The following is a 15,233-nucleotide window of genomic DNA, read 5'->3' on the forward strand; positions in this document are numbered from 1 at the left end:
TACATTTAGAACCTGACTATAACGTCCCTGTAACTTTTTTTTTTCCAGAGAATTTCTATGTTTTTTAACATAAAGTAATTGTAATTACTGTACGTTAATCCAACCACAGCCGCGCACAGCCTTGGGGGTTGGCCACAAGGCATGGCCTGCAGTCAAGCCCTTATAAACACCCAACCCCGTGCCACGCACAGCCTTCGGCCGTGCACAGCGGGAGTTGGCCACAGGGCCTGACTCTGTCAGTGGATCTGTGAGTAGACGCATGAGTCTCTGAGTGCATTATGAGTGACTGAATTAGTGTATGAATCTGTCTGCAAAAGTTTTTTTTTTTAATGTTTTTGCATATTTTCGAATATTCTTGAATATCCTCAAATATTCTTGAATATTCCAGCTTACTGGAGGATATTCAAGAATATCGCGCATGGTGAAGAAAAATCATTTTAAACCGATGATTTGACCCCAAAACATCCCTATATCACACCCCTGGGATCGGAGTACCTCTACCATGACCCCTTATATCACTTATCATTTCTATTTTCAGCCCCGGGGACCCTCTGCCATAGCATAAAATGGCAGCCACAACTTTTTAGTCAGGTTGTGGCCAGCCAACTACAGCGCTTCTAGTCATGCGCACATTCGCGGGTATTCACAATTTATTTGCAGCCAGAGATACATAAATTTGGACTTTCCCTAATTTTTCATAAACTACTGAACGGATTTACACCAAATATCCAAAAGCCTAATCTGAGAACTGAAAGCTACCTTTCTGCCAAATTCGGAGTAATTCCGTCCAGTTTGGGCTGTAGTCCTGTTAAAAACCCATATGGGAATTAACAAGGGAATCACACAATTTTTTGTCCCCCACATCCCCCTTGGTGGATCACATAAAAACTTTTCATGCGCAACAAGAATCACAGGCACATTTTTGGGGGATATTTTCGTGAATATTCGTCAAACAGCGCCGAAGATATAGGCAAGTCAAAAAATGCTTTTTCTATGGAAACATGGTCCTTAACTATAACTGCCTACTGGCGACTGCCAGACGGTAATATATATATATGTGTATATATATATATATATATATATATATATTTTTTTTTTTATATGGAAAATGTCACTTACCCAGTGTACATCTGTTTGTGGCATGAGACGCTGCAGATTCACATGCTTTGCACATCCCGCCATCTAGTGTTGGGCTCGGAGTGTTACAAGTTGTTTTTCTTCGAAGAAGTCTTTGCGAGTCACGAGATCGAGGGACTCCTCCCCTTTCGGCTCCATTGCGCATGGGCGTCGACTCCATCTTAGATTGTTTTCCCCGCAGAGGGTGAGGTAGGAGTTGTGTATTAAGTAATAGTGCCCATGCAATGGAGTAAATATGTATGTACATAATGTGGTTTAAAGCAATATATTTACAAATTTACAAATGTTCAAGATCAACTTCAAACGGTTACACGCTCCCGGGGAGGCGGGCGGGCGCATGTGAATCTGCAGCGTCTCATGCCATGAACAGATGTACACTGAGTAAGTGACATTTTCCGTTCAATGGCATGTGTAGCTGCAGATACACATGCTTTGCATAGACTAGTAAGCAGTTATCTCCCCAGAAGCGGTGGTTCAGCCTGTAGGAGTTGAAGTTGTTTGAAACAAAGTTCGTAGTACTGCTTGTCCTACTGTGGCCTGTTGTGCTGTTAACACATCCACGCAGTAGTGCTTGGTAAATGTATGAGGCGTAGACCATGTGGCTGCCTTACATATTTCAGTCATTGGAATGTTTCCTAGAAAGGCCATGGTAGCACCTTTCTTTCTAGTTGAGTGTGCCCTTGGTGTTATAGGCAGTTCTCTTTTTGCTTTGAGATAACAGGTTTGAATGCATTTAACTATCCATCTAGCAATGCCTTGTTTGGATATTGGGTTTCCTGTATGAGGTTTTTGGAAAGCAACGAACAATTGTTTTGTTTTCCGAATTTGTTTTGTTCTGTCAATGTAGTACATTAACGCTCTTTTGATGTCTAATGTATGTAGTGCTCTTTAAGCTACAGAATCTGGCTCTGGGAAGAACACTGGTAGTTCTACTGTTTGATTCAAGTGGAACGGTGATATGACTTTTGGTAAGAACTTAGGATTTGTTCGTAAAACTACTTTATGCTTGTGTATCTGAATAAAGGGTTCTTGTATGGTAAATGCTTGTATCTCACTTACTCTTCTTAGAGATGTGATGGCAATTAGAAATGCTACTTTCCATGTTAAGTATTGCATCTCACATGAGTGCATGGGTTCAAAAGGTGGACCCATGAGTCGTGTTAAGACAATGTTGAGGTTCCACGAAGGAACTGGTGGCGTTCTTGGTGGGATAATTATTTTTAAGCCCTCCATAAATCCTTTTATGACTGGGATCCTAAATAATGAAGTTGAGTGCGTAATTTGCAGATAAGCTGAAATTGCGGTAAAATGTATTTTAATGGATGAAAAAGCTAGCTTTGACTTTTGCAAATGTAGTAAGTAGCTTACGATGTCTTTAGCAGATGCGTGTAATGGCTGAATTTGATTATTATGGCAATAATAAATATGCAAATATCCCTGACAAACTCATCCATAGCGCATTGCCCTGAGACTGATCTTGTGGGTACCTGGATGCGAAGTTTAGGCATTTTGCGTTTTCTTTTGTTGCAAATAGGTCTATTTGTGGTGTTCCCCATCTTTGGAAGTAAGTGTTTAGTATTTGGGGGTGAATTTCCCATTCGTGGATCTGTTGGTGATCCCGAGAGAGATTGTCTGCTAACTGATTCTGAATCCCTGGAATAAACTGTGCTATTAGGCGAATGTGATTGTGAATCGCCCAATGCCATATTCTCTGTGCCAGGAGACACAACTGTGTCGAGTGTGTTCCTCCCTGTTTGTTCAGATAATACATCGTTGTCTTGTTGTCTGTTTTGACAGGAATGTGTTTGTGGCTTATTATGGGTTGAAATGCTTTCAACGCTAGAAATACTGCCAGTAGTTCTAAGTGATTTATGTGAAACTGTCTCTGCTGAGTGTCCCATTGTCCTTGGATGCTGTGTTGGTTGAGGTGTGCTCCCCTCCCTATCATGGAGGCATCTGTCGTTATTAGGTATTGAGGCACTGGGTCTTGGAAAGGCCGCCCTTGGTTTAAATTTATATTGTTCCACCATTGAAGCGAGGTGTATGTTTGGCGGTCTATCAACACTAGATCTAGAAGTTGAGCCTGTGCCTGTGACCATTGTGATGCTAGGCACTGTTGTAAGGGCCACATGTGCAATCTTGCGTTTGGGACAATGGCTATGCATGAGGACATCATGCCTAGTAGTTTCATCACCATCTTGACTTGTATCTTTTGTTTTGGATACATGGCATGTATTACATTGTGAAATGCCTGTACCCTTTGTGGACTTGGAGTGGCAATCCCTTTTGTTGTGTTGATTGTCGCCCCTAAGTATTGCCGTGTTTGACACAGCTGAAGGTGTGACTTTGTGTAGTTGAGTGAGAAACCTAGTTTGTGGAGGGTTTCTATGACATACTTTTTGTGTTGTGAACACCGTTCTTGCGTGTTGGTTTTGATTAACCAATCGTCTAGGTACGGGAACACATGTATTTGCTGCCTTCTGATATGAGCAGCTACTACTGCCAGGTATTTTGTAAAAACTCTTGGCGCAGTTGTTATCCGGAATGGCAACACTCTGAATTGGTAATGTACCCCTTGGAATACAAACCTTAAGTACTTTCTGTGTGAAGGATGTATCGGTATATGGAAGTATGCATCCTCTAGGTCTAGTGTTGTCATGTAGACTTGTTGTTTGAGCAATGGGATTACGTCCTGTAATGTCACCATGTGAAAGTGATCTGATTTGATGTAGATATTTAATGTTCTGAGATCTAATATAGGTCTTAGAGTTTTGTCCTTTTGGGTATGAGAAAGTACAGCGAGTAAACTCCTGTTCCTGTCTGATGAATTGGTACCATTTCTATTGCATCTTTTTGCAACAACGCTTGGACCTCTAGTTGTAGAAGATCCATGTGTTGTTTTGACATATTGTGTGTTTTCGGTGGGACATTTGGAGGGAATTTGAGAAATTCTATGCAATAACCATGCTGGATAATTGCTAGGATTCAAGTGTCTGTTGTTATTTCCTCCCATTGTTTGTAGAACTTGGTTAGTCTCCCCCCCACAGGTGTTATGTGTTGGGGATTTGTGACGTTGAAGTCACTGCTTGTTTTGTGGAGTTTTGGGACTTTGGAACTTTCCTCTACTTTTTTGGAATTGGCCCCCTCTATATTGTCCCCGAAAATGTCCCCGCTGATATTGGCTCTGATAAGTGGGCCTTGTTTGTGAGGTTGTGGGTTCCGTGCTTTGTCCCCGAAACCCCCCTCGAAACTGTGTTTTACTAAATGTGCCTCTGCTCTGTGGGCAGTAGAGTGCGCCCATGGCTTTGGCCGTATCAGTGTCCTTTTTAAGTTTTTCGATAGCAGTGTCCACCTCCGGCCCAAACAACTGCTGTCCGTTAAATGGCATATTCAGCACGGCTTGTTGTATTTCCGGCTTGAATCCTGACGTACACAGCCATGCGTGTCTCCTTATAGTCACTGCTGTATTTACTGTTCTAGCAGCTGTATCTGCAGCATCCATTGCCAAGCGTATCTGATTGTTCGAGATACTTTGTCCTTCCTCCACCACTTGTTGTGCCCTTTTTTGGAACTCTTTGGGCAAGTGTTCAATGAAATGTTGCATTTCGTCCCAATGAGCCCTATCATATCTCGCCAGCAATGCCTGTGAGTTGGCAATGCGCCATTGGTTGGCCGCTTGTGCTGCAACCCTTTTCCCCTCAGCGTCGAACTTGCGACTCTCCTTGTCTGGAGGTGGTGCGTCTCCTGAGGTGTGTGAGTTCGCTATCTTGAGAGCTGCTCCTACTACCACAGAGTCTGGTGTTAATTGCTGCGTGAAGTATGCCGGGTCTGTTGGAGGCGGCTTGTATTTCTTCTCCACCCTTGGAGTTATGGCCCTGCCCCTCACAGGCTCCTGAAACACCTGTTTGGAGTGTTTTAGCATTACAGGTAGCATAGGGAGACTTTGGTATTGGCTATGTGTGGAGGATGGTGTGTTAAATAAAAAGTCATCCTCAATAGGCTCTGCATGCAGGGTGACATTATGAAACACCGCTGCTCTTGACACCACCTGTGTGTAGGCTGTACTGTCCTCAGGTGGTGACGGTCTCGCTGGATAACAGTCTGGGCTGTAATCTGATACTGGCGCATCATAAAGATCCCATGCGTCGGGATTATCCTGACTCATTCCAGTATGAGTTGGGGACTGCATCAGTGGTGGAGTGGCTACCGGTGATGTCTGTGTTGAGCGTGGTGGAGATGGTGGCGGGGTTACTTGTCTTGCCACCTTTGCCTGTGGCTGCTTGTCTTTTTCTTGGAAGGCAAGTCTTCTTTTCATCCGAATTGGGGGAAAAGTACTTATCTTCCCTGTGTCTTTTTGGATGTGGAGCCTTCTCTGAGTGTAATCTGGCTCCATTGACTCTAGTTCTTGTCCGAACCTATGTCCTTGCATTTGTGAGGACAGTCCCTGTTCCTCTGTGTAGGAACTTGTTTTCGGTTCCGAGGCCGGATGTTTCGGTATGGAAACTTTTTCGTCAGTCTTTTTCGGCTCCGACGACACTTTTTTTATTTTCGGTGTTCCGGTCTCTCGGTGCCGACTCGTTTCGGTGCCGCCCTCTCAGTGCCGAACTTGCTCTGACCCGCTGTCTCGGGGTCGAGTCTGCTCTGTGCCGGTATCTCGACCGGAGTCGGATGCCTTCGACACATGTGTGCCCTTTTTCGGTGCTGATGTTCGGTCACCTATTTTCCGGGTTAAGCCATGGCCTGCTGGCGGTGGCGTCCCCTGGGCTTTAGTGGTCTTTCCGTGAGTTTTGTGTGTCGACGTCTTACTCACGGTTTTCGGCGTCTGTTCGGGATCGACCTTGTCCGAGTCCTCGATGGAGAAGGTTTCTTCTTCCTCCTCCAAGTGTTTTTGTCCTGTCGGCGCTGACGCCATCTGTAGTCTTCTCGCTCTTCGGTCTCTTAGTGTCTTCCTCGACCGAAACGCTTGACAGGCTTCACAAGTATCTTCTTTGTGTTCTGGAGACAAACACAAGTTACAGACCAGATGCTGATCTGTATAAGGATACTTGTTGTGACATTTTGGGCAGAAGCGGAATGGGGTCCGTTCCATTAGCCTTGAAGAGACACGTGTTCGGGCCGACCAGGCCCCGACGGGGGATCGAAAACCCCAAAGGGCCACCGGAGCTCTTCAAAATTCGGTGTCGATCTGTTGTAACTAACCCGATACCGAACACAAACAATACCGTCAAATTTTCCGAGATTCTAACTATCTTTCCGAACCGAAACGCGGAGCGAAAAGGAACACGTCCGAACCCGATGGCGGAAAGAAAACAATCTAAGATGGAGTCGACGCCCATGCGCAATGGAGCCGAAAGGGGAGGAGTCCTTCGATCTCGTGACTCGAAAAGACTTCTTCGAAGAAAAACAACTTGTAACACTCCGAGCCCAACACTAGATGGCGGGATGTGCAAAGCATGTGTATCTGCAGCTACACATGCCATCGAACATAAATATATATATATATATATGTATATATATGCACATCACAAAATTGCTCGGCAAAAAGACACCTATTCTGTACTTTTGAAAAGGTAAGCAAACACTGCACCTTTCCAAGTACAAACTAGAGTATTTTGTGTAATTTTCACAGCTTAAACCTTCCAGTCTGACACTTTGTCTATCTGCAGAATTAGACTCTCCCCAGATTTTAAACAATGTCATTGAATTTGGTAGAAAGGCTGATACGGTTGGTGGGTGCAGACAGAGAGAAGAAAAGTGAGCATATATCTGCCATCCAGTAGAATAAACTTTTTCTCTGTATTCAGTTTCAGTCCATTGTTAACCATTGGGCGTATAAAGTCTTGCTGCAACACCATCAAACTTATTTTTGTGACTGAATCAAAAATTAATTTGGGTGTCATCAGTGTATGTGTTGAAATGTAACCATTCAGATCCTATTAGTTGTAACCAGGGCCTAGTGTAGACTTGACACAGAAGAGCTGGAAGTACCAAGCCTTATGGCACTGACTTACCTCCAGTGTGATAGATATTGATCCTTTTGAGATAGTAACTCATGCTTCAACTGGACTTCAAGGAGACTCTGCTCACCAGTTTACAGACAGAATGTCCAATTCTAGATGGCAGGAGTGTGCAGTGATTTACAGCAGTACGTGGAATGAATGGAATGATTGATGTGGATAAGTCTTGAACGATAGAGAAATGTTATCAACCAGAAGAAGAAAGAAGCAATCCTCTGACTTGATCTGTACATCGGCCAAGCAACTGAAAGCTGGCATGCAAGTAAAACTGGGAGAATCGGTTGGCTTAGAGCTATGAGACACCTGCAGCCAAGCTAGATAGTTTTACAGGAACAGAATTTCTACTTTCAGTAAATCAGCCAAGGTCAGTCTGACATACCCAGGAATGAGTGGATGCAGTCACTCAGCCCACTTAGTATCTTGTTTTAAATCTTCCCTAAATAACACCTCTACTTTGGCCCCCAAATTATTCTCTAGTGGGCCACTGTAATCCTAGGTAGTCGGGACAGTCCTAAAGATGTAAGGACTTTGATGTAGGCTCCTAAAGAATTATCCCATTCTTGTCCACCTCTACAACTCAACTACCTGCAATATGGCTGTCACTAGGCCTTTGTTAGGAAGGAGAGGTACTAAGCTGACGCTGTCTCAGGTCCTACGTGGCCAACACTCATCCAGGACACAGGTAAGGGGATGTCCTAGATACATTAACTCATACACTAACCTACACACAAGGTTTTGAGCTTCACAAAAAAGAGATATGGTATGGTTCTGAAAACAGTACAGCTCCATTCGGGCCCCAGATACATTGATCTTCTACTTCCAAGTTGGGCATGGAGAACCTACTTCATGATTCAGCTTGTGAATCTCCTTGCTGCTCATCTGTTTTATTACCAAGGCTGGAACCCCTGTTTCTTGTTTTCGATCCTTATGAATGTGCATGGCAGGTCACTAGTATCTGTAGTGTCTATGACACCAGTAGTTCCTGGCAGGGACCACCCAGCACTCAATACAGAAGGAAATTACAGTTTCACTTTATGTTGCATCTTTCTAGGCAAAAACATGGTTTTTACTCTTATCCTCCTGACATGAGGTACAGTTCTAGATGGAGGTGATGCATTAGGTGTGAAATACAATGGTCCTTAATTACGGTCTCAAAATGTGAGTGCAACTTTTGACTGACTAATCCAGATTACTGTTTCAAACAACTAAATGTCCACTTCAAATGTCCATGTGTGTTCTGTCATTGACTGTATATAAGTAAATTACTCTCTCCTGGGGAGAAGCGGCATGCTGAGCTCTGATTCTTAAGACTGGACAGAGACGCAAGGTTATTCAAGACATAAACCATAGGATCCCTTACCTTTATCCCTAAGAATGCCACCGGACAATTATCTATGTAAGGGCTGACAAGAAAGCAGAAAAACTAGACTTAATACTAATAGTTGTCTTTCAAAAAGCATAAAAAACTACAAGGAGTGCCTTTGCATCATCTATTATAGAACCAGGATAGTTGGCTTTTACCTCAGAAAGTCATGCCTTTCCTTGTCCTGCCGTCACAAGCTTTAGCTCTCTCTACAACCGTTTATCACTTGATTCAACCCACCCACCACCTTTCCTGCTACAATGTACTTACGATAATGCCCTCTGACGAGCAATGATACAATCGGGCCGTCCACCTTTGTACACTAGACGAGCGTTGGCCTGAACCCAGATCCAGCCGGCATCTTTCGTCAATAATCGGAAAACTGTCATCCCACTTTCTCCAGTCTTAATCACTAGACAAACAAAGAATATATCAAAAAACAGCATGAGGAATATATACCAACTGTGACAAAAGCTATATGACAGAAATCAACCGGCTGACAAAACTGATTGACAAGAAATGATTGTCAGACAAGCAATAAAATGTGAGACGAGCCAAAGGAGTAAAAAAAAACTTGGAGGCAACTGTAAGGACACAAACATACTGTAAGAGAAGAAGAGAGTAAACAATTAACTCATGAACAAGCAGAAGAGAAAATACCAACAGCAAAGCCAGCAAAAAATACAGAAATGAGCTGTGAGATGAGCAGAGGGACACTAATTCATTGAGAAACGACCAGATGGCCATAAATTTACCTCAGAACAAGCGCAGCAACTCAAATCGACAAGATTATGGATCGAAGTCAACAGTAACAATGTGGAGTTGCAACTTTCTGTCGATAAAACTGAATTAGGCAGTGCTGCTCTTTTGCCTGGATGCTGCCTGCACTTTCACTTTTGGTAGCGCAGACTTGAGGTTATAAAAACCCCATGAAAATCACTTGCGATAGTGCTCTTTTTTCTTGTAGTCTACAACATGAGAGTACCACTAACTCGCACACTGAAACCCAGTTATAAAAAATCCCCCTTACAATAGTAGACTGAGACAATGGTCTCTTGTCATCTGCAACAACAATCTGAGAAATTGGGGATCAGAAAAAAGGTACAAGACAAGCTATGTTATGTTATGTGAAAATTGATTTTAACATGGCCATTGGATTTCAGGTTGAGCTCTGGTGCTTAATTGATGCCATCAATGACCACTTTCAATCACCACCATTTGCACCAGCTGCTCTTTTCAAAATCTGACAGCACACCTAACAACTAGGAACCAGATGTACGACCATCATAGTTTGGGAATCACAATTTGCTAATTTTAGCAAGTCGCAAATTGCGAGTTGAAACTGTTATTTACAACAGAGTCTGAGACACTGTTAATATCCATGAGGCAGATCGCAATTTGCGACCCACTGGGAATGGCCGGCGCTCACAGGGATGGTGGCCTGCTGTGGTCAGCAGACGACAATGTCTGTGACTTCTTTTTAAATAAAGCATTTTTTTTTAAATGCAGCCTGTTTTCCCTGAAGGGATGCATTTCAAACAAAAAAATGAAAAGTCTCCTTTTCATTTTTAAGAGGAGGCAGTGGTCCCTGGGACCACTGCATGCTCTTAAAAAATTTTAGCGCCCCCATTTACAAAGGGGGAGGGGTACCTCTTCCCGTTTGTGAATGGCTTACCACCTCCTTCACGGAGTCAGTATATTATAAATGTTTTGCGACCGCATTCCAGTCTGAAAACATTCATACATGCCAGTGCAATTCGGTATTAGGAAGTGACGCCCTAAACACACCCCTTCCTAATACCGCATTGCAAAAGCAAAATACGAGTCGGTAACAAGTTACTGACTCGCATTTTGCCATTGGTACGTGCCAAAACGCATTTTACCAGTTGCACATGGGCTGATGGGTTGTTTGCAACCAGTAAAACGAGTCATATATCTGGCCCAAGCTCTCTTCTGAATACCCACACGATTCTTGAAAGGTCCCTTGTCTTTGGCGTCATGTTCCCATATCTCCACATTAGGGAGATCACTTATGAAGTACGCGGGATTTGGAAGCTCAGAAACTGAAAGAAGCAGAAATATTAGGCGAGTATTGACTAACAATTAATTAAACGGTTTTTGTAAAGTTCTTCGTGGAATGTTTCAAAACCCTCGATGGGTAAATGTGGGAGAAGAAAGTGAGAAACAACAGACAGAACACTTTTACTAATTCATGGTAGGATGCTTGTTGGGAGAGGTGGGTCTTCAAGTCCTTCCAAATTTCCTGAAGTCAAAAAGCAAAGGCAAAGAAGTCTTGAGGGTGCAAAGACATGTTCTTAACCGTTTGTACCTCACCAGAAGCAACTTGAGATGATACAGGGAGGCTAACCTCAGATTGGTGCAAGGGGACAAGCAGTCTGCCTGGACTAGGCAATTCAACCCTTTGTTTAATCATTAAAAGGGAGGTGATCAGGTCGTCTGAGGCCGAGAATGAGTCAGTCAACAAACTGCTGTAATCTTTTTAAGTTCACTCACCATTTTTACAGACCTCTGTGCAACAGTTACAGTAGTCATTTACACAGAGTGCCATGGATAGGAAGTAGCAATATGGTACAGAATCAGCAGAAAAGTGGCAAGAGAAGTCACAGACACGTTTAGGTCTGCTGTTAACTTGCAGGATATCCATACTAGAAGAATCTGTCAGGTCAAATGACAGGTTCCCCTAGAATAAGCATCAGTCAAAGATGTTTAGGAGGATATTCACAAAGTTGTACCCAGCGGGTAATTTTTTCTGCTGCTGGCTCTTGGCCAGTGGGGCGAGGCTCCTCCGCCATTGCGGAGAGGACGCCCCTGGCTGTACCTACTCACTTCAGTGATTTATCCACCTCATGTCTTTAGTGCCCATTCCAGATTCACGGGATATCCTGACAACAGTGGGGTATACCTGAAAATTATTTGCACTGTGACAGAAAAAAACTTTCAATGGGGAGTTTGGTGTGTGCATATGGCTAACAGCTGTGCCCTCCTTGCAGAATCCCGAAGAGAAACTGAGCCGAAGGATAGATGGCGCTGAGGAGGTACAATAATCTCTACCCCGAGTGACTTGCTCTTAACTAGTACATCCAGCTGCATATCTCCGTGCTGAAGACATGAGTGTATGACATTGTGATAACAGAATGGAATGTCAACAAATGATGCACCAACGTTCATTAACAATATCCTTGAAAATGGCTTCACATTACCTAGTTTATACCATGCAACCCTGGAGTATGAAGAGGACCACTCATGTTTGCCCTATAGATGACATCCAAAGATACATGGCCTTGAAGCTGCTGCCTGAGCCCTAGCATTGTGCACGCGAAGACCAGCAAGAAAAGGGATGCAGCTTAGGATAGAATTCCAGTATATAGGATACTCCACACTGATAAGCCTGTCAATGGAGGCATTAGGCGATTTCCTGTGAGGAGCACGTAACAGCTATGTAGATGTCTAGTCTAGCCTGTGAATATCAAAATGTACTAAAAGGTTTCACTGCTCTGGGGCAGCGCCGCTGATTAAAGAGCTGCTATAAAATGATCTTCAACAACTCACACATGTTTTGAATTTTTAAATAAAATGAAATACAGTCTAGCTTTCTTACTTTGGCTGTAAAAGCACTTGAAATTCAAATCCCTTCGTACCAAATGCTGCAAAGAACGCAGACCCACTGTTGCTTCTACAAACTAGAATTTGCTAAGGGTATAACTGTATTTAATATTTCATCGTGCCCACCCATTCCTAATTACTATGGATGTCAGCACGGATAGCCTTTGAGATTCCCTTTCTGATGGCCATGAAGAGTGCGGAAAACATTCCCCCTGGTGGCAGTACGCCTTTTTTGGAGATCGCCTCTGTAATATTATCACAGACTGTGCCCCCTTGTTCGTATCCCAGATTATAGAAGGATTTCTGTTTCGGAGTGTAATAAATTGACTAATAAAGATTCCCCTTCATGAAAGGAGCACAGACCATCACAGTAACCCTGCATGCTCTTTGAAGTAAACACGAAATTGCCTTTGCAGAGGCACAGTCCCTGGTGACACATCTGCCAAGCAGACATTCAAGCAACGAAATCTCCAATATTTGACAGCAGCGCAAATTGTATTGGTCCGTCTCTTAATGTGGCAAACACTATAGTAGCTCCCTTCTTCTACAGTCACAAACATACTTCTCTGACAGTAGTACAGGCTGTGGTATCCCCATTTCAGGTAATCTGACAGATTGGGGAAGCACTTACTTCTCACATGGTTGTCGGCACAGTACATCATGTCTGCTGCGTGGATGAACTGGTATCCAGTGCCGCGCATGCACAGCTCCATCTCTGTATAGCCCAGCACGACCTTTCCTCTGTAAGTAAGGAGAGGGAACACTTAGGAAATCGTCAGGATCACCAAGTGACCCACTAAACTCAACCAACCCTCTTCAAATCAGGAAAACAGACGTGCTCTGCGAGAAACTTCACCACACCAATAATTTCCTATGCGCAATGATTTGTTTACCTTTAAACTCTGTACAAAAACCAACAATAGGCAGATAGTTGAGGGCAATCACAACCATTCTGCAAATCTAGAAACTATAATCTCGAGTATTAACCTACTAGGGTGAGCAAAGGAGATTAGTTGGAGGGTGTCTTCACTCTCTGATGAACACTACACTATTACCCATGTAAGACTCGTTACAGCCTTCCCAATGATGAGAGTGCCTGGCTCTACCAGTCACTTCTCGAAGGGACAGGTCCAGGGCTTTGATCACGAGACACGCATAGATGCCTGCTCACACCAGAGATCCTCCCCAGAGCGGAAGTATTTAGGGGTCTGAAGCCGTTTAAGATGGCTTCTGCAGCAACAACTTACATGTGTGTTAGGCTGCCACAAACGTGATCCTATGCTTCTCCCAGCCAGGTGCACACACCCTCGCGTCTGGAACCGCCAAACCGCTTCAGCCTAATGTCCACACATCACTCCCACAAGTGACATACCACAGCACCAACCCAGCTTCTTCCTCTTATTGTTTCCTTCTCCCCCCCTCCATACAGTCCCTTCCCTCCCCCATCCCTCCTCGTTCTAGGCTTCTTGTTTGCCCACAACACTATATTAAGGCCCCACCTGGAGTCGCAGGCCATGGGGGTAAAGTCCAGCTTGTGCTTAGTCTGGAAGATGAAAGTCTTAGTGCGAAGCTCCAAGATGGAGGGAGGCTGCAAAGGGGTGGCGATAGCAAAGAACGCCAGCTGGGGTGGCTGAACCGACCCATCCTCAGACCTCTTATTCTGTCCATGCAGGAACTTTAGGCGCCCTTGAAAGGTGAGGGCCTGCGGAAACACATTAGAGGCTGGTAAAGGTACAGTGAAAACAGAGGCTGAGATACAGAGGCACAGAAGAAACCCCAGACTAAGAAACATACAGACTGGAGAGCCTTTGTGACCTGGCAAAGGACAAAAAACAACTTACAAAATGCTAGGACTCTACAGTAGCTGGAGCAGAAACTAGGAACACTGGGAGTGGGAGGGCTGTATGTGGGTACCAACACTGGAACGGCATAGACTGGAGTGCTGCGCGTCAGGGGACAGGTGCATTGGCAGATATGTGAGCTACTTCTACGGAAACGACTACTGAAAATGACGATTGAGGTGCGTTCGAAGACCCATGTTTGGGTGCCAGCACATGTACAGCGCCGAGTTCTGTAAATTATGACTGAAATGCAATGGCAGAGCTATGAGTAGGTAAATGACCTGGAACAGTAGAGAGGCTACGGATCAGGGAAAGAAAGAGGTCATGAGTGAGGTGCATACAAGTTGTGCGTAGATTCTAACTCGGAGTAGCACGGGACGGATGGGCTGCAGAGTAGGATGGATGTATTTGTTGATGTGTGATACTATGTGTATATATTGTTGGTGATTTGTAAGCTGGGTAAGATGCACCAATTGAGCATAAAATATATACAGACTTAAAAAGAAGAGGGATTAGAAGATGAGTCAAAGTCTTGAGTATTCAGTGGATCTATGGCCACACACCTCATTCTGTCCTTATTTTATGCATTTTCCCCAACCTGATGTTCTAAGATACAGTGAAAAACAAGTACCAAAAATCCAGATGAATTGTCCAATAGGCAGCGGAATCTGCAGACAAAGTTGCGCTCCATGAAAGAAGAATTTTCTGGGGGCAGCTGGTCGGGTGTATAGGTGTTGGTACTCTTATGTAAATTCTGGTTTACTGGCACAGCTGGAACAAAGAAATAGGGTGTAAATATATAACACTAGACACTTGTTCTCTGTGCAGTGAACATTTTTTCATCATGAAAAGGAGACACGCAAAAGTCCATCTGATAAAACCTAGTTGAGTCTAATGTGGAGTGGGCTGAGGGAACTGGGTTATTTTCAGTATCACTGTGTCTCTGGTAGATAATAGGGAGGATAAAATGGCAAGCTCCACTCCACAGTTCCAGGTATCCCCTCTCCAGGTTTCTAGAACCTGCAGTTCCTCCTCTCTGCCCCTCTCTTCTGTCACTCACACCCTGCAACTCTGTGTTCAGGTTCTTTGCGAGTTCTTCCCTTAAGACTCTTAGCCATGGTGCACCTAATGTTCTCATCTCCTGGATCCCTTCCAGCATTCCCCTGCGGTTCTTCTGCCCTTTGTCCCTCCTACCAGTGTCCTAGTTCTTACCCTCTGCCTACATCCCCTGTCTCCCCCACTCTACAGTTC

The 15,233-nt window shown here is 44.1% G+C and overlaps 1 protein-coding gene across 1 annotated transcript in view; it reads right to left on the bottom strand.

Moving 5' to 3' along the window:
* LOC138285510 (aryl hydrocarbon receptor-like) overlaps positions 1 to 15,233 on the bottom strand; it is a 214,300-nt gene that overhangs the window by 48,295 nt on the left and 150,772 nt on the right. Inside the window, exons 6-9 of the mRNA XM_069225505.1 lie at positions 14,614 to 14,753; positions 13,641 to 13,843; positions 12,773 to 12,882; positions 8,788 to 8,929 (exon numbers count right to left, since the gene is read on the bottom strand). Of these exons, the coding sequence (XP_069081606.1) occupies positions 8,788 to 8,929; positions 12,773 to 12,882; positions 13,641 to 13,843; positions 14,614 to 14,753 (595 nt within the window). The remainder of the gene's footprint in view (positions 1 to 8,787; positions 8,930 to 12,772; positions 12,883 to 13,640; positions 13,844 to 14,613; positions 14,754 to 15,233) is intronic.

Source organism: Pleurodeles waltl, chromosome 3_1 (genome assembly GCF_031143425.1).
Source record: "Pleurodeles waltl isolate 20211129_DDA chromosome 3_1, aPleWal1.hap1.20221129, whole genome shotgun sequence".
In the NCBI taxonomy this organism is placed as follows: domain Eukaryota; kingdom Metazoa; phylum Chordata; class Amphibia; order Caudata; family Salamandridae; genus Pleurodeles; species Pleurodeles waltl.